Source organism: Oncorhynchus keta, chromosome 31 (assembly GCF_023373465.1).
Source record: "Oncorhynchus keta strain PuntledgeMale-10-30-2019 chromosome 31, Oket_V2, whole genome shotgun sequence".
Taxonomy (NCBI): Eukaryota; Metazoa; Chordata; class Actinopteri; order Salmoniformes; family Salmonidae; genus Oncorhynchus; species Oncorhynchus keta.
In genome coordinates this window covers 18,093,244-18,113,067 of record NC_068451.1, presented here as the reverse complement: position 1 = coordinate 18,113,067, position 19,824 = coordinate 18,093,244, and the positions used below count along the sequence as shown (strand labels likewise).

At 40.7% G+C, this 19,824-nt stretch overlaps 1 protein-coding gene and 1 long non-coding RNA gene across 2 annotated transcripts; one reads left to right on the top strand and one right to left on the bottom strand.

Annotated features, from left to right (window-relative positions):
- Positions 1-11,063: 11,063 nt before the first annotated feature.
- LOC118364585 (transmembrane protein 158-like) lies at positions 11,064-14,373 on the top strand. The gene has a single exon (XM_035746254.2). It carries the CDS (start codon positions 11,832-11,834, stop codon positions 12,525-12,527), a length of 696 nt encoding a protein of 231 aa, XP_035602147.1. The 5' UTR covers positions 11,064-11,831; the 3' UTR covers positions 12,528-14,373.
- A 2,807-nt stretch (positions 14,374-17,180) lies between these two features.
- LOC127914309 (uncharacterized) lies at positions 17,181-18,906 on the bottom strand. The gene is made up of 2 exons (XR_008087975.1): positions 18,825-18,906; positions 17,181-18,581 (listed from the first exon to the last, which is right to left on the bottom strand). It is a non-coding gene; the product is annotated as an uncharacterized LOC127914309 (long non-coding RNA).
- Between the last annotated feature and the right edge of the window lie 918 nt (positions 18,907-19,824).

Genomic DNA, 19,824 nt, shown 5'->3' with positions numbered 1-19,824 from the left:
TGGCTATCTTTCTCTGCAGCTGTGCTCATATATTGATTTTGTGGGTGACTGTGTGTGTGTGTGTGTGTGTGTGTGTGTGTGTGTGTGTGTGTGTGTGTGTGTGTGTGTGTGTGTGTGTGTGTGTGTGTGTGTGTGTGTGTGTGTGTGTGTGCGTGCGTGCGTGCGTGTGTGCGTGTGTGTGTGTGTGCATGCCGGTGTGTGTGTGTGTGCATGCCGGTGTGTGTGTGTGTGCATGCCGGTGTGTGTGTGTGTGCATGCCGGTGTGTGTGTGTGTGTGCATGCCGGTGTGTGTGTGTGTGCATGCCGGTGTGTGTGTGTGTGCATGCCGGCGGGCATGTGAGTTCCTCTGAGTTCATCTGAGTTCCTGTGTATGCCTACCTGACAAGACATCTTGTTATTATTCCCAAAATGAAAACAAATCAGTTCACTGAAACCAATCAAAACATTATGGATGAATGTATATGCAAATGTAAGAATTTTGGATACTAAGAAATAGAAAAGTCTATTTGAAGTTTTGAATGAAGTTAGATGGGATAGGAGTGACACTATTTTCTCAAGGTCAGCACGTCCTAGTTTCACAGTCAGCTCTACTTCTCGTTTGTTCATTGTTGTCGATGTGATGTGAATATCCTTCAAACAACAAAACTTTTATCTGTTTCACTGTCATAACAGACACCATACCCACTGATAAAAATTCAGTATAGGCATTCTCAGTGTCGCCTTGATGCAATTTTTCCCATAGTTGTGATCTCAAAGGGAAAAGCTTGCAGTTGCATTCTCAAATGACAGGGTTTCTGCCCACATTGTCAACCTGTTTTATCGCATGATGATATCCTCAGGAACCAACTGAAAGAAATACATAGTCACTTTGACAATAACAGTCAGCAATGACCAAGATATACTGTGTAGTCAACCCCAACTTCTGTCTTCTAATTTAGTCTGTATTACATTCAGTGAGTCTCTATTACATTCAGTGCGTTTGTATTACATTCAAGTGTGTCTGTATTACATTCAGTGAATCTGTATTACATTCAGTGAGTCTGTATTACATTCAGTGAGTCTGTATTACATTCAGTGAGTCTGTATTACATTCTGTGAGTCTGTATTACATTCAAGTGTGTCTGTATTACATTCAGTGAGTCTGTATTACATTCTGTGAGTCTGTATTACATTCAAGTGTGTCTGTATTACATTCAGTGAGTCTGTATTACATTCTGTGAGTCTGTATTACATTCAAGTGTGTCTGTATTACATTCAGTATGTCAGTATTACAAAGGTTATTGAGTATTTTGTGTCAATAAAGGGAAATTGTTGACTTTAGGCTACACATAAGTTATTGTTCTCATTCAAATTAAATAACTTGGATCTAACAGCTAAATATTGAGCTATACATGTTAAAAGTTCAAACTTTACACTACAGAGTTTGCTTAATTTTATTAATTGCAATGGCTGACAGGCACGAGACAGTTCTGCTGGTTACCTTAGCAACCCTTTTATCTCCACACCAGATTATTTTCCGTTAAAGGATTTAGATTTGTGGAACTGGGAGTTAGGCGAACCAACAAACACACACACACTCACTCACTCACGCACACATACACACACACACACACACACACACACACACACACACACACACACACACACACACACACACACACACACACACACACACACACACACACACACACACACACACACACACACACACACACACACACACACACACACACACACACACACACACACACACACACACACACACACATAAAGGCTCTCCTCAAACTTGTTACAGAGTGAAAGATACAAATCACTAACTACACCGAAACTGAAAGGCCTTCTGTTATGTCTTACAGTAGCACGTGCCTCTTTGATGTCGACTTCCATGGTAATATGACGACTGTACAGAGTATAGACTAGTGTTTCCATGCACTCCATCTCCATTACAGAAGAGATAGATCCAACATGGAGGAGGATGCCTCGTCTAATCAGTGGCATTTCTCTATGATAGATCCCCTGAGCATGCACCTTTGATCTGACTAACTAGCAGACAGAGGGAAGGAACACAGAAAAGGGGAAAATAGAAGTGAAAGATGGAGACGGGTGGGTGGTGGCGGTGTGGTGTGGTGGACAGGATAGCGAGCGGCAGAGAAGCAGCACAGACCAGAAAGGCTCTGCACTATTCATAGTCTGACGTCAGTGTGCTAAACTAAACCTGGGGTGCCGTGGCCGATCTCCTGTCACGTTGTAGATCAGAGGCAAGAGGACCACGTCCCTGCCCAGGACACAACTCACAGGATGTGGTTATGAGGAGAAAAAGATGGAAAAGGAAAATGGGTTTTTGACACTATTTAAAACGTTTCCTCCTACTGCTCTTTTAAAGAATAAGCTTCCTTCAACTTGATTACTGTGGAATGAATGAACGAACAGGACACTGGGCACATAAGTACAGTACTTATGTACTTGATACATTCATGAAGGTCAAAATTCTCCTTCGATTCAAGGTGGATTGAGTACTGTTGTAAGTCGCTCTGGATAAGAGCGTCTGCTAAATGACTTAAATGTAAATGTATCTGATCTTAAAAATAAAGAAACAAGGCCAGTAGGAGGATTGTCATGAAACTATAACAGGACTGCCTATGAGTTGTATAGATAGACAATGGATTGTATTTAGAATATTGAGAATAGGATGAGTTTGTCTGAGGGTCCCTAATCCTAAAGTCAATCTCCATTGATGTGCTTTGATGTTGTGGTTCAATACAGACCCTTAGCAAAGACACAAGGTGAAACAGCCTGGGAGTTCACTTCACAGTGTGAGGGAGTTATTTGTGTGGGCAAGGGATTTATCTTCCTGGACTCTGTACTGTTAAAATAGAACGACTCAAAAAACTATCATCGTGTAGTAAAATCATAAATAGTGCACTTGAACTGAGATCTGGTGTTTGGAGGGTGTTTGAATGTAAATGCAATGTTAGTGTTCTGATAGACTGAATGGATTTCAAAACAGAATGGAAGGACCCTGAAACACCAAAGTGGTTCTACAATCTGAATAATTGTGTTTTTAAGAGGGTGGTGTTTCTCTCATTCAATCAAATGGTTTTACGTTTCTAGCATAAATATTGATTGATGATTTTCAGTCAATATTTTGATTAACATTTTAAAGAAGACTATGATGTGAAAATTGTTCCTATATGGTAGACTTTGGGACTTGTTATAGGCCACAGTTGCCAGGTCCATTGTAAGATTATAAATAATGTTACAATCAAAATTATTTCAATTATAGCAGAGGTAACACTCGTATCCATGTGAGAAGGTACAGTTGAAGTCGGAAGTTTACATCCACGTTAGCCAAATCAATTTAAACTCAGTTTTTAACAATTCCTGACATTTAATCCTAGTAAACATTCCCTGTCTTAGATAACTTAGGATCACCACTTTATTTCAAGAATGTGAAATGTCAGAATAATAGTAGAGAGAATTATTTATTTCAGCTTTTATTTATTTCATCACATTCCGAGTGGGTCAGAAGTTTACATACACTCAATTAGTATTTGGTAGCATTGCCTTTAAATTGTTTAACTTGGGTCAAACGTTTCGGGTAGCTTTCCACAAGCTTCCCACAATAAGTTGGGTGAATTTCTGCCCATTCCTCCTGACAGAGCTGGTGTAACTAGGTCAGGTTTGTAGGCCTCCTTGCTCGCACAAGATTTTTCAGTTCTGCCCACAAATTTTCTATGGGATTAAGGTCATGGCTTTGTGATGGCCACTCCAATAGCTTGACTTTGTTGTCCTTAAGCCATTTTGCCACAACTATTGAAGTATTCTTGGAGTCATTGTTCATTTGGAAGACCCATCTGCGACCAAGCTTAACTTCCTGACTGATGTCTTGAGATGTTGCTTCAATGTATCCACATAATTTTCCTGCCTCATGATGCCATATATTTTGTGAAGTGCACCAGTCCCTCCTGCAGCAAAGCACCCCCACATCATGATGGTGTTCTTTGGCTTGCAAGCATCCCCTTTTTCCCTCCAAACATAACGATGGTCATTATGGCCAAACAATTCTATTTTTGTTTCCTCAGGACAGAGAACATTTCTCCAAAAAGTATGATCTTTGTTCCCATGGACAGTTGCAAACCGTAGTCTGGCTTTTTTATGGCGGTTTTGGAGCAGTGGCTTCTTCCTTGCTGAGCTGCCTTTCAGGTTGTCGATATAGGACTTGTTTTACTGTGGATGTAGATACTTTTGTACCTCTTTCCTCCAGCATCTTCACAAGGTCCTTTGCTGTTGTTCTGGGATTGATTTGCACTTTTCGCACCAAAATACGTTCATCTCTAGGAGACAGAAGGCGTCTCCTTCCTGAGCGGTATGACGGCTGCGTGCTCTCATGGTGTTAATACTTGCATACTATTTTTTGTACAGGTGAACATGGTACCTTCAGGCATTTGGAAATTGCTCCCAAGGATGAACCAGACTTAGAGGTCTACAATTGTTTTTCTGAGGTCTTAGCTGATTTCTTTTGATTTTCCAATGATGTCAAGCAAAGAGGCACTGAGTTTGAAGGTAGGCCTTGAAATACATCCACAGGTACACCTCAAATGACTCACATGATGTCAATTAGCCTATCAGAAGCTTCTAAAGCCATGACATCATTTTCTGGAATTTTCCAAGCTGTTTGAAGGCACAGTCAACTTAATGTATGTAAACTTCTGACCCACTGGAATTGTGATACAGTGAATTATGAGTGAAATAATCTGTCTGTAATTGTTAGAAAAATGACTTGTGTCATGCACAAAGTAGATGTCCTAACCGTCATGCCAAAACTATGGTTTGTTAACAAGAAATGTGTGTAGTGGTTGAAAACGAGTTTTAATGACTCCAACCTAAGTGTATGTAAACCTCCGACTTCAACTGTAGATGTTAACACCACCTTAGTTCATTTTAACAGTGTGAGAGGTTATATGAGATCAAATTTGGAGGACTGTGGGTTATTTCAATGGTTGCAATGAACCAGGAATGTCATTTTATTGTGATTTTTGGGAGGTTGTTTTTGTTTTTGGTTTGGAGGGGACACACATGATAAGTGACTCAGTGGTTGGGTTAAGGCTCTCTTTCACCCTTCATCTATTTTTCTCTCATCCTCTCCATTTTAGTTTCACAATTATTACAGGATTCCACTTCTTTAATTTGCAATTTAAGTAAGTAATAGATCTCAAACCAATATAGTAAAATAACACAGCCATATATTCATCAACAATTACTCTGGGATGAGCTAATGACTGACAGATTTGATCCACTCCCTCTTTGCCTTTGAATGTCAGTTCAAACACTTTCTCTGATGCCTGTTTTCAAACTAATGTAATCTCTTCTGCAAGCAGAAGTCTACCTCCACCCACACCCCTCCTCCCTCCCTCCCACCTCTCAGGCTCAACCATGACAAACAACCCATGTTAATCACACCCTCTCGCCATGTTTCGGAGGGTGGTTACAGTTCACACACACACACTCACACACACACACACACACAAACACAGAACCAGAAGACAACCGATCACACAGCATCAGAGAGAGAACGTTCCTCCTCTGTGTGACTGGATAGAGGAGAGGATGCGGTGAGGTAGTGGGTGGAAGGTGATGTGGGGGACTGGTCGGTTCCAACCTAACAAAAGGGGACCTTTTGGGGGACGGCCGTGTGGTTCACGTCCACGTCGGCCGCGCTGAGAAGTGGCAGCATCGGCACAGGCAAGAAGCAATCTCACACCATCTTGGCTCCCAGAGTCCAATGAGGAAGGGCCTGATCAGCCTCTGCCTGTGGCCATTGTTCAGAGGGTCTGATAAGTGTGATGTTATTTCCAGGTCCTATTTCACATCGACAGCCCCTCAGCAGGCGCCCAGCCGGCCGTGCACCGTGTCCTTCATTGATCTTTTCCCAGAGAAGACAAAGATAGATAAAGAGGAACACGGTGGTATGGTGAAGACGGACGGGTCTGAAAGGCAGGAGTAGAATTGTTAGTTAGAGACCATAGAAAAATCTGGACACCGACATCCAAACTCATTACCATTTCAACTGTAACATTTCCCTTGGTGGTCAAGCAAGTGTGATAACTATGACCCTGGTGTTCTTATTTGAGAACGATTACTTCTCAGAAGCATTGTTATACAGTTTCTTACTTTTCATTAACAGTGGTATGAATTCTGACAAACCATCATAGTACTGTAGTAAGAAACTGCATAACAATAAACTCAGATACAAAACTGAACAAAAAAGTAGTTTGGTACTAGTGCCTATACGTCACATGCCAGTACATGAGAAGTTTCTAATCAAATCCATAATTTACCCCAAACTATATTGTCCCATACTAACCCTTCCAGCCCACAACAACCACTGAATCTCCTGAGAGGGCCTTATTAAGAAACACCGAGACATTATAGTTTGTATCGTTCCTCTGATCTTGCCCAGTGCTATTATAGCAGGTCGACACGGGAGTTCAGATTCACATTGTCTTGATGTTGTGTGTCTAATAAACTGTATTGCTTTGCCTCATCAAGGCTGATAGTTCTGTTTCCTGTGAGAGAGATGAGCACTTCCACATACAGTACATAACAACACAGCGCTTCCTTCCTTCCTTCCTTCCTCCGCCCGCCATCCCGCACGGCTCCTAACAGGACTCCTCGGTAGTTAACGCTACTAATTAGTGCTCCTCTCTCCTATGGATCCATCTGCAGTTTCACAGACACAGGGGGGAAGAGGAGGAGGAGGGAAGATTGTGTGTACCCCGAACTCTGCAGATCGAAACATTTTGCTACTCACCACAATCACGGTATATGTTGGGGGCATTTGAGTCCGCCTGTCCAACTTCTCAATCTAAATAGTAATCCTTTTGATTTGATTGGTTTATTTGAATCCCCATTAGCTTTCACAGGGACATCAGTATTCTTCCTGGGGTCCACAAAAACAAAAAACCTGACAAGTAAGAAAACACTGATCGACAGTCACACAAATGTAAAATACATCGATCTACAAACAATACAACAAAAAAATAATGTATTTGTGTCTGTGTGTTGGTTTGTCAGTCCCCTCATTTATATTGGTGTTGTCACTGTTGTTGTTTTTTAAGGAATGTACAAATGTAATCATATCAAACCTCTCATTCACTGTATGAGTACACAACCACACCAGCCACATTGTCTCACGTCAGATAGCGTCCCTCCTCCACGACGCTCATCCCTCAATCGGTGCAGGTGGAATCAACGTGCTATCTGATGTAAGACAATGCACCAGACATGCAAGTAGCTATAGAAACTAATATAAACCCTGACCTGAACACACATCCTACCCAGAGGCACTTTTCACGTTTCTCCTAAAGATAGAATCAAATGGACATTAATAATATAACTCCTCTCTAAATCTGTCCACTTCTAAATTGTCACTCATCTCAACCAATAACTAAAGGTCAGCTGGTTACCATGGTGATGGGTCGGGGGACTTGCCTTGCCTTTGTTGGAATGAAAAGGAACAGTGGAAGTAAGAAGAATCAAGGGACTTAGTCACAAGGCTCAGATCCACAGAAGGAGTGAGAGCACGGAGGATGTGAAGACAAATGTGTCCAATAGCCAATATCTAATTAAACAGGTTGTCTATGTGAGCAGCCGAGAGTACAGAGAAATAGTGCCTGTCTGCTCCTGCACAGTGAGGGTGGATGGAGGAGAGACCAGGAGCCACGAACAGGTCTCTTTTTAGCAAGGTCCCCGGTAAAAAGAGATACACTCTGAGAAAATGAATCTTTTATACATTCTCCTTTGGCACAAGAGAGACTTTTATCTCTGTCCCATTAGCATTTTTGGCGCTGAAGCAATTTACATTTTTATAGCATAATTAATGAACAAGAAAGTAATTTACATTTTCGCTCCATTCGCCGGGCACATTGTCTGGAGCATATTTGATATGGTGGTGGGGGATGTATTTGGGAATGTGTGGGCGAGTTTGTGTGTCATTGTCTCTGTATTTGTGTGTGTCGATCAGTGTGTCAAGCAATGTGTGTGTGTGTGTGTGTGTGTGTGTGTGTGTGTGTGTGTGTGTGTGTGTGTGTGTGTGTGTGTGTGTGTGTGTGTGTGTGTGTGTGTGTGTGTGTGTGTGTGTGTGTGTGTGTGTGTGTGTGTGTGTGTGTGTGTGTGTGTGTGTGTGTGTGTGTGTGTGTGTGCATTGGGGAGGAGTGTGTTTGGAAGTTTTCAAGGAAAAGATGGAACAAAATAGGCCTTAATAAACAACAGGGGAGGAATAGAGGAGGAGAGGTGTTTTCAGGTGCAAATTGAGGCCAGAGGCGACCTGTCTTTTACTTCAGCTGGTGCTCACATCAAAAGGCTGGAGGCAGTCCTTCACAGCAAATTAAACCATTCAAGCAGCTCAAAGGGAAATATAATTCATACAAGTGTCATACATATTCCCGACAAACATAAAAAGAGAAACTGTGTCATTATTGTTTTGCTTTTTTCCCTCTCCAGGTTGATGACCCTTGTGACAGTTAACCCTCTTATCTTCTGAAAAGGGCTCTCACGTTGATAGTGGTTTTCTGGCTTAAACATTAAAAGGAAAGTTAGAATAAGGAATATCCCATATAACATTAATGTATATCAGTGAAAGAGAGCGACCCGGCACTATGTATTTTACTGGTTTGTGACTCACTAACATTGTCCCCGGTTAGAGAGGAATAAAGCAGCCCAAGATTTAACACACAGAAACTTTATTTAAACACACTGAGGAAGATTAATATGGGGATGAACATGGGAATGTACATTGGGATATAAAGTGGGAAAGATAGTGGAATGGTACACTCTTAGAAAAAATAGTTCCAAAAGGATTCTTCGGCTGTCCCCATAGGAGAACCCTTTGGGTTCCAGGTAGAATCCATATAGGTTCCAAGTAGAACCGTTTTGGGTTTCATTTGTAGAAAGGGTTCTACATGGAACCCGAAAGGGTTCTACCTGAAACCAAAAAGGGTTCTTCAAAGGATTCTCATATGGGGACAAACAAAGAACCCTTTAAGGTTCTAGATAGCACACATTTTTTTTTAGAGCATAGTGGTTCTGTAATGGACAGAAACAGAGGTAATTAATACACACACACCGAATGAATACACCAGGGCACAAATGCATAGATACAGAATCTTACAGAATATAGCAGTAGTAAATGTGAAAGGACTGTATAGATTCCATATGCCATCTGCAGAGTATCACACAGCACAGTAAACTCAACATACAATTGACAATAATAGTAAGTAACTATGAAGAACAATATACAAACGTCACACAACTCACTTTGAACACCCACACCATCCCACAAGTCCAGAGATATGAATAAGTCCAGTTGTTGATGGGCAGAGGCAGATGTTGCTCTCTACCACTGCTTGATGGAGACTGACAGTATAGTGGAACCTGCAGAGTCAAGACGATGGGCAGATGTCCGGACCTCTAGTAACCTCCCTAGCGATCACACAGGTCATACAGGTCAGAGAGAGTTTGAGGGGCAGGTTTTTGTTACCCACTAGAGTCTAGATTCTCAGGCTCCGGTCATGGGGGATGGGGAGTGGAGTGTGGAGCTTAGAGTTGTGAGGTGCTGATAACAGTCACCGGCAGGGAACTCGTAACAATCATCTTTAGTTTATTTGACCCTGAAATTAATGTGATTTATGCATACCTGTGGTCTAAATGATTAAGTGTTTTTTGTGGGGTAAATTATATCTGTTTTGAAACTGTCACCTGCAACAAGACAAGCAGTCAGGATGTGTTTTTTTCTCTTCAGCCAGGCTTCAAGCAAGACATGTGATATAGACGTCCAGGGGAAATTTTCCATTGAACTCTGTGACACTGCTATGTGTGTGAGCGTAATCTAATCAGGTCTGTACAAAAGCTGAAGGCACAGAACAGAACAATAGCCTACATGGTGGCAGAGGGGAGATTTCGGACATTGTCACATGCCAAAATAGAACAGGCATGCTAGTAAAATATGTAAACCTTGATTAAAGAGCAACAAAAAAAAAAAATCCCTGACAACACTGCAGCCAGCTGTGTCCCAGTAACGTGGCTGTATATCTAATCAGGTTTTCCCACTCACAAAATGGAGGTGTTCCTAACACATTGAGGTTCATTGTATTTTCCAACATCAAATACAGTCAAAAAGCAATCCTATTTGTCACAAAACAGCTGAGTCACTCTCACAAGGTGTCCTACCTACACTTATAAAGAGAGACAGATGTTTACTGATGTGCCTGGCTACCCTTTAGTGCACCACAGCTATATGTCCCAGTAGAATTTGCAAGTAAAGTTCCTCCATATCGGCTGTCTGTCACAAACTGTATATAGCCTCATTATTGTTATGTAATTTTCTTGTGTTACTTTTAGATACAAAAAAAAAAGTTTGTTTATTTAGTAAATATTTCTTGAACTGCAGGTGGTTAAGAGCTTGTAAGTAAGCATTTCACAGTAAGGTCTACCTACACCTGTTGTATTCGGGGCATGTGGCAAATACAATTTGATTTGTGGTGATCCCAACACTTGGCATTACCGAGTCTGCTGGTGGTAACACATCTAAACATGCACTCTAAGAAGTATGACTGGGGCTGAAATATAATTAATTAAGACTAAATACATTATCATAAAGAGAGAGAATCTAACTTGATTACTTCCCCTTAAGACAATTAATCCCTGGCACCTGCTTTGATTTGACATGCCTTGCTCCTGGCATCCCAGGGGGGATTTCATTGCCATCTTATGCTTGTGTAATTACCATCAACTGGTGTGCACACAGACTCACCCTGAAGAGACATCTGAAGATAATCAATGGATTGACTGGTTCCGTTGAATGAGCACCAATTATGGGACTCTACCTTCTCATAGAATGGAAGAGGTGGCGACAGGCCAGGAATCACTGATGGTGTGTGTGGTTGGGATTTATTACAAACAATGGAGAGGTCTATTTTTGTTTATTTGCAGATGTATTCCCTATTATTTACTATAATATAGGTTTCATTTTCCTCACTAATGGGGTTGGGCGAGGGGAAGCTGATCCTAGGTCTGTACCAATGGGGAACGTCACCCTGGAGCGGAATTCTCCCAGTCCATTGTCTGTGGAATTCATGAGTTGCTGTCCGCTTCAATGGTGCTGAATCTCGAATCCGCTTTAGCACCATTGAACATTTTACTCTTTTTACAAAGTCCAAATTTGAGTCATAAGGAAACATATTTTCCTGCATCACAATTCATATTACAGGCCTACGGCATAGGGACTCAGTTGGCCAATAAGAAAGCAATAAGGGTGATATGTTTTGGCACAATCATACATTACACAATAACTTATCCATCCCAGGGTTGCAGACATCCTGCAGGGAGGAAGAAGGGGAATGCCTTGTATCTTCCTCCCACCCTGTCCCTGAAGCCGCGCCCGTATTAAGTGAAGAGAGGCTCGAAGGTTGCAATGCATGTTCCCAGATAGGGAAACTCCTCCTTTCCTTCCTCACACACCTGAGAGAGAGTACCAGGGTCCTCGCAGCACACCACAGCCTATCTCTTGCATGCAAAGTAACGCCCAGTAGCAGTTTGGCAAGAAGCCAGTTACTTTGGGAACCAAATCTAGGGCGGGGAGCGCGCACGGCGCGTGTGACGGGCGGCTGACGTTTCCAACTGTCCTCTCCCGCAACGGAAGATGCACACTGTGGATGTTTGTATAAGCGCTGGAGACGGCCGTTTTCTGCATTTTATTAACGACGGCCACGCATCGTCAGTTGCCTTGCATCCCCACGGAACATCATGCGAGTAGGAGCGACGCACCCAATGCCATGCTGAGCAACTCCTCGACTTTTCTGCTGGCTCTGACCACCGTAGCCGGACTACTCCAGCGGTGCCACGGCTGGAGCGACGAGGACCTCCTGTTACCACCCATCAACTCCACCAACAGATTCTTGGCCAACTTGGAGGTGGACGTGCACTACTCGAAGAGATCCGTGGAGGAGAGCGAAGCCTCCTCGTCAGACACTTCGTTACAGCCGTTGCCACATTGCAACGTCAGCGTGCAGAGACTTTTCCCCACCTCGCTGGTGGCTCGTTGGGACAGCAACTTCGGTTTCCAGTGCGATGTGTTTATATATACCGCCAATAACAATGGAAGGGCCTTTTTCTCTGCTGCTATCAACAGAGCCATCTCACCTGTTCTCATCGAACACCTCGGAGTCACCGGCGGCCAGCAGGAGTTTAGACTGTGTGTTGGATGTGGCATGTCACGATACCGGCGATTCGGCAAGTCAAAGGCTCAGCAGACGGGGGATCCCATCAATTTCTGCTGTGTTGACTTCAGCCTTGACGAACTAAATGGGGACAAAAGTTGGAGATTGAACCGTAAACCCATCGAGTCAACTCTTGTGGCTTGTTTCATGACTCTAGTGATAATAGTGTGGAGTGTTGCTGCCCTCATATGGCCGGTGCCTATTATTGCAGGATTTCTGCCCAACGGAATGGAACAGAGACGGCCGAGATAAAGAATGATCCAATTCTGGAGATAAGCCCCCAAGCCAATAGGCTAAAAATACTGTAGAATACATATTTCAACTTTTTGTTCCCACATTCTACCCGTATAAAAGAATGTCCGTTTCCAATTTTACCGTTTAGAATGAAAGAGTATTTTTGGTTTTGGTCCTATTGATAGGCCTTCACTATAAGAAGACCAATAGTTTTAAAGATAGGTTGTGGTATTGTAAATCTAGCCTCTGTATTACATTGTCTATATAATAGGTGCATATGTAGAGTGTGTTAACATATCACTGTAAACAGTGTTCGTATGGTTTTAAATCTTTGTAGGATTATTGCCTATGGCCCTGGCAGTGGTGTAGTGGTGCCTGAAGAAGTGGGTATACTCTAATTTTGCCAAAAATGTCCCTAACGGTCCGCCCAGCAAAGGAAAGGTGCCCTGTGTGAAAAATTCTATGCGAAACAGTGACATACATTCTGTATTACCTAAAATGATATATTCCATATTGGTCTTTCACAGTCAGACCAACCCAAGCTGTACTGTGCAAGTAGGCTAATTGTAGACATACTATTGAAACAGATAAATTAGGCTGTCAACTGAGTCAGAAATTCAAAGGTTTCAGATCTATTTATTTATATTCAGATTTTCACTCTCAAAGTCACACTTTGTTTTATAGAAAAACAACTAAATTGGATGTTCTATGTCCATAACAATGCTTTCAAAGTCCATAACAATGTCCATAACAAGACCACATCAGCAGACCACTTTTGAGCTCTGGGAAATATCTAAGATAAAATATTTTTGTGGTAGTTGCCCTTTAATAATTCCAGTGTGATGGCACCTAGCACTGTTGTTTGTTAGTGGTGTTTCTGTAGCACGTGAGATAGAATTTGCAAAACAAATGGCCACTGGATTAATGCAAATAATCAGAATCAGAATAATAATAATCATTCTGCCATGTGGGCATAGGCTACTTTGTAGCTAGTTAACATTTCCCAGTTTTTGGGAAAGCCTTTCCATCTACCAGAAGATGGCTCATTGTTGGCATCACTATATTTTTACTTAATTGTTTGAAACCTAAATGTTTTACTCCGTATTATGAGGCATGCCTTAGCATTTCTTCAATGGAGCCTATAGCCAAAATCCCACCATGGAAAGGTGGAGGCAATTATTTGACTTAGTCACATGCATTATCCTGTTCTTTCAACTTTATTTCATTGTCTAGCAGCCAAATGCATTATCCTATTCATATTAGCAACTGATGAAGGTTGTATCTTTAGATCTCCCATAGTATCTACATTTCTTATGGATATTTCAATCTCCATCCATTGAAACCTCTCACATGTGCGGTGCACATTTTAGAATGGTATTTTCCTGCTAATTTCATTTTGGAACATTCCCGTGTAGGCCTACCGCCATGTGCCCGTTGCAGCATCTAAAATGTGAAGAAATAATAGTTTATCAACATTTAATTTAAGCATGAAGAAATACACGCAATGCCCACTGAAAACCTGAGCATACCCTCCGCTACACACACCACTGAAGCCTGCTATTTGTTGTGTTTATGTAGAGAGAAATTATAGTTTTCTCATGAACTTGAATGAAAAAGTGTCCTGTAATACGTGGTGGGTAGATCTTGTCAAGAACAAATGCATAAATGTCATAGGCCTACCTGAATTTATTTTGGATGTTGTATCAAATATTTTGACGTATAGGCAACCCCTCTCTGATATTGTTTAATATTATTTATAATGTTAGATTTATCTATATAACACAAATAAATCTAAGCTGATAACATATTTGTATGAGATAACACGAGTGAATAAATAAATAAAATGTATTTGTTTTACATAATACGGAGGTGAGGAGACCTATTTATTTTGAACTAACGGCTTCGTGACCGATTACACGAATAGACTGGGTCGGTGAAATGTGCTATGGTCTGTAACTGAAAGAGAAACGACAATGCTCCATTCTCTGTTTGAGAGAGTTTCAGGGAATAGCAGCTGGGAAATTGTATTCATCTTTCAAATGTGAGTTGGCGATTAGAATATTTTAGGTAAGCAAGTTGATGTGCTTATGTGTTTCTGAGTAACACACAAACCACTGTGTACAAACTGGTTGAATTTGTCAACACATGGAATCTACAGCTATTGTTTCAATTCAACCCAGGGTTCCAAAAAAAAAATAGACCATACATGCATACCTGAAACCTAGGGTTTCAAGCTATGTTTGAGTTCAAATTGAATCTTCAAATTAATCACTTAAATGTTATGTTGGACTCACGTCTCCACCTCAACCAAAAAGTATGGTTAAGAGTAGGACTATTATTTATTTAAAGTGCATTTAAACTTTGATTAGATTAGGTCTTATTATTTAACTTAGATTTTTGTTTGAGATGGAGACATGAATCCAACATATAAATGATAAATGTTTCTACAAACTGGACATTGAATTGTGTTCGGTTGTCAACGCAACCAAATATCACCATTTGAAGGACATGTATCTTCTGCTTGGATAGTTCCATCTGTGCCACTGGATAAGTCTGCCTTTGATTCCAGTTTGTCTACAAATGTATCATTTATATGTTGGATTCAAATCGCCATCTCAACCAAGAATCAAAGTTAAAGAATAGGACTAAAATCAAACGTTAAATGCACTTTAAATACAGTTTTATTGGATGTAATCCTATTTAACTTTGATTATTGGTTGAGGTGGAGATGTGAATCCAACATATAAAATATTAATTTGTAGACAAACTGGAATTAACGTCAGACTGAGTCAGCGGCACAAAATATACATCTCCTTCAAATAGTGATATTTTGTTGCGTTGACAACAAAACACAATTGAATATCACTTTTGCGATATAGTAAATAGCCTATTAACTTGTCGATAAGTTAACACATTGTATGTTGGATTCACGTCTCCAACTAAACCAAAAATAAACTTTAAAGAATAGGATTAAGCCAGTGGCTCAGAGGAAACTATCAAAGCATTCGATATCCTTTAAATGTTGCATTTTTGGGGGGTTGTGTTGTCAACCAAACACAATTCAATATTACTTTTGTAATAGAGTAAATAGCCCAAAACTAAGTATATCTTACAAACTAATGTAAGAGTATCTATTCAACCTTAAAATGAGTAACACATCCATGGTCACAACGTGAAGTTAGCCTACTGTAGCTATAAATGACTTCTTATGTCATCATAGAAAGTGTGCACGTTCAAGATAGCATGCAAAAGTTGCAGGTCTGTTGAGATCTTGTGAGGGTTGTCGTCGGGAGAAAGGGAGGAGGACCAAAGCGCAGCGTGGTAAGTGTTCATGGTGATGTTTAATTAAAACTCAGAACACTAAACAATAAATTACAACGTGAATTTACCGAAACAGTACCGTGTTGCCCAAACACTCACACGGAAACAAACACCCACAAACCAAAAGTGAAACCCAGGCTACCTAAGTATGATTCTCAATTAGGGACAACAATTGACAGCTGCCTCTGATTGAGAACCATACTAGGCCGAACACAAAACCAACATAGAAAAACAAACATAGACTGCCCACCTCAACTCACGACCTGACCATACTAAAACAAAGACAAAAACAAAGGAACTAAGGTCAGAATGTGACAGATCTTCACAATAGCTTTAATAATCTGTGCAGAATCTCGAACAGCATTGATCACTTGCACTGTGTACTTTCATGTAATCTCAACTGCAATCCAGGTAATTTGGTTGTGCTATGAGATTAACCCATTTAATCCCAAATTTTTTCCAGACATGAAAATATCCAAATCTTGTGTCATTAGTAAGCCTTTGAAATAATCAATCATATTTTTAAAAAGTTTTCATGGAAAAGTAGGTATAAGGGTGTATTTTATGGCCGTGGGATAATGTGATGTATACTGAATTAACATATTTCTCCTATGCACTCATGAAAATGCTTCTATATCCCAGCCCAGTTATTAACACATTTAAAACTCTGTCACTGGCAGTCCCCAGCATTGCTACTAGAATGCCCCATCACATTCTAGTGTGGCTATTTTACATATCAAAAACCCTTATACAACATGATATGAATACTGAGAGAAAAAACTAAAATCAACAACCATCAATGTATTTCAACATTGTTACTTTAGAGCAACATGTATTGAAACATTAATATTGTAACATTTTAACTTGTACTTTAGTGCAATATTCATTGTAACATTGTCATTGTGACATTTTAGTGCAACATTCACTAACAACTGTATAGCAGTCGTGTCATTCATTCACATTGAACATAAAGGTAACATTTAGGATAGGGGTAGCCTGTAGAACATGTATTCAAGTAGAGGCCAACTCTGAACAAAATCATATATATATATATATATATATATATATATATATATATATATATAATACACATACATATATACACATACATACACACACACACATACATATATACATATATATATATATTATAGAGGTAGGCTTCAGGTAGGCTTCAGAACCAAGTGCACGATTAGTTTGTGCATCACTATTTTGAACTACGATCAGTCAGATGCTGTAATACAGTATGTCTTGAATCAATTGATCCTCTTTTCCAAACACATTTCAGTTTCAGTCATTTTGATTGTCTTTTTCCATTTTTCGTCGACTTTTCTTTTCTTCATAGAGTCCGTTGTACTGCTTCTCCTCACTCTTTGACTTTCCTTTCTTCCTAGAGTCCGTTGTACTGCTTCTCCTCACACTTTGACTTTCTTTTCTTCCTAGAGTCCGTTGTACTGCTTCTCCTCACACTTTGACTTTTCTTTTCTTCATAGAGTCCGTTGTACTGCTTCTCCTCACTCTTTGGCTTTCTTTCCTTCCTAGAGTCCGTTGTACTGCTTCTCCTCACTCTTTGGCTTTCTTTTCTTCCTAGAGTCCGTTGTACTGCTTCTCCTCACACTTTGACTTTCTTTTCTTCCTAGAGTCTGTTGTACTGCTTCTCCTCACACTTTATTGACTTTTCTATTTTTCTTTTATTGTCTTTTTCAGCCCTTTTTAATTCTCTCTTATCTCCTTATCTGCTGTCCATGGTATATCTTGAAGCACTCAATGTGAAGTGGCGCTTTGCATTTCTCACATGCATAGGTGTGCGTTTGTCACAATGACGACATCTGTGGAACCGGTGCATCGTCTTGATTGGCCAGTGAGAAGCTTTGTCATATCTTGCCTGATCTTCAACAGTAGCAGCCAGTAGAGATCTCCTTCCATGGCTCAGTGGTTTCGTGCCAAACATTTGCATAAGAGACTGTGTCACTATCCATGAGAAGGTGAGCAGATTGATGGTCCCTCCCGTAAAATAAATGGCTGTTTACGAGTGCACTGTTGAGAGACCATGCAAAGATGGGCCACCACCACTTCTTAGACCTGATGGAAATATGGTATCTTGAAACCTGTAGGTTGTGAAGTTCAACACCACCCATGTGCTCATTGTATCGGTTGATGCATTTTGGTTGTGGGACTTTGTCAAAAGGCACGTCGCTCCTTGTTCTATCTCTTGACAGAGGTCTCACTGTATTTCTCCTCCATGTTTGTTGCCACTGTGACAATGGTATTGTCTTTCTAACGGACCAGCACCTTGTCTCCTTGGGTCAGAACCTCAGAGGTTCCCCGGGGTAACTTCATGAAGTCCTTCTGTGGCTTGAATGGGACGTCAAACAGACGATTTTGCCTCATCGTTCCAGAGCTCCCATATCCTCTTTTTGTCATTTCATCGAGGAGAGCAAGCGAAGTGAAGAGGTTGTCATGAAGGATCTTGCAACCTTGAGGCACCTGAGATTGCTCTGCAACACCAAGAACGACACTGGGTCCATGACCCAACCCAGTCTCAGGAAGGAGATTGTGGCGTGGTGAGGGGTAGGTCATCATCACTGATAATGTTGTTCCTGCCATGATCAGTTTGCATAGGTTCAGCATATACATTCAACAGCCTGGCTGGCAAATGGCCTGTCTCCCCCTCATAATCCATATCTGACCCATCGCTTGTCTGGGCAGTAACCTAGATCCAACATATCCATAACTTGACTCAAAGTGAAACTAAAAGAAATAACAGAGTAGAAAATTAGATTAAACAAGAACTATGTATGTGTATATCTATGTCTATGTCTATCTGTGTTATCCTGCCGGTCACTATTGTTGCCGTCAACATGTTTACTCATTCTATGACCACACTGAACAAAGTTGAGTAATTGCAAATGCATATATCAATATTAGACACCTTAAAGATGACGTATACCAAAAAAATAAAATCCTATCTGCATGTTAACGTATTTTACTAACCTTTTGTTTGGGAGCTTTCATGCAGCCATCGTCTTATCATGGTGCAACCAGGAAGTAAACAGCTCTGGTCATGTGACAATTTAAAATAAACATGTAACACTGCACATATTTCATTGAGACTCTTTATTATTTCAATATTTTTTACGGTCACTATTGTAACTGATGGGATAAAATAGGTTAAGCACAATGATTACACATTAAATGTTGTATAAATACAAAATATCTGACATTGTATTCCCATTTGAACTTTGTTGTGCTTTTAAATGGTTGAAAGTGCAGTGATAACACATTTAGATGACAACTAAATAAAAAACTCCTCGTTTTTTCATTGGAATTTAGTTAGTTGTGCTTTTAAGATGGTTGAAAGCACAGTAATACATTGGGAACTCAAAATAATTCTGGGTGACTTTTTGAGTGTGTGAATAAAGATTGAAATCTCATTGATAAACATTTCAACCAAATATTACCCACATTTCCACATTGAAATGACATGGTGTGTCCAGTGGGAAGCATCCTTGTGTTAAATTATGTCTGTGAAAGGAGAGAAGAATCTCTCTCAACAAGCTCCTTGCACCCTTTTGTTGATCCTCCTTGCTGCTCCTGTTCACAGTCCTCGCAGGGAACACTCCTGCATCGCAGGCCCTTACCACCATCTCTCTGGTGAATTCACAGATAATCAATAAATGTTGAAACTTGTTCAAACTTGTTTCTTTCACTGTCAGTCCCAATCCCCAGATCTTTGGCTATTGCTTGTCTAGGGGTGTCAGGTGAATTCAGCACACGGCTCTAATGCATAGATGGTATGTGTGCTATATCTGCCATGTTTTATTTATTTATTTTACCTTTATTTAACCAAGTCAGTCAAGAACAAGGTTTAACTGCCTGTTCAGGGGCAGAACGACAGATTTGTACCTTGTCAGCTCGGGGGTTTGAACTCGCAACCTTCCTTCCGGTTACTAGTCCAACGCTCTAACCACTAGGCTACGCTGCCGCCCCATGT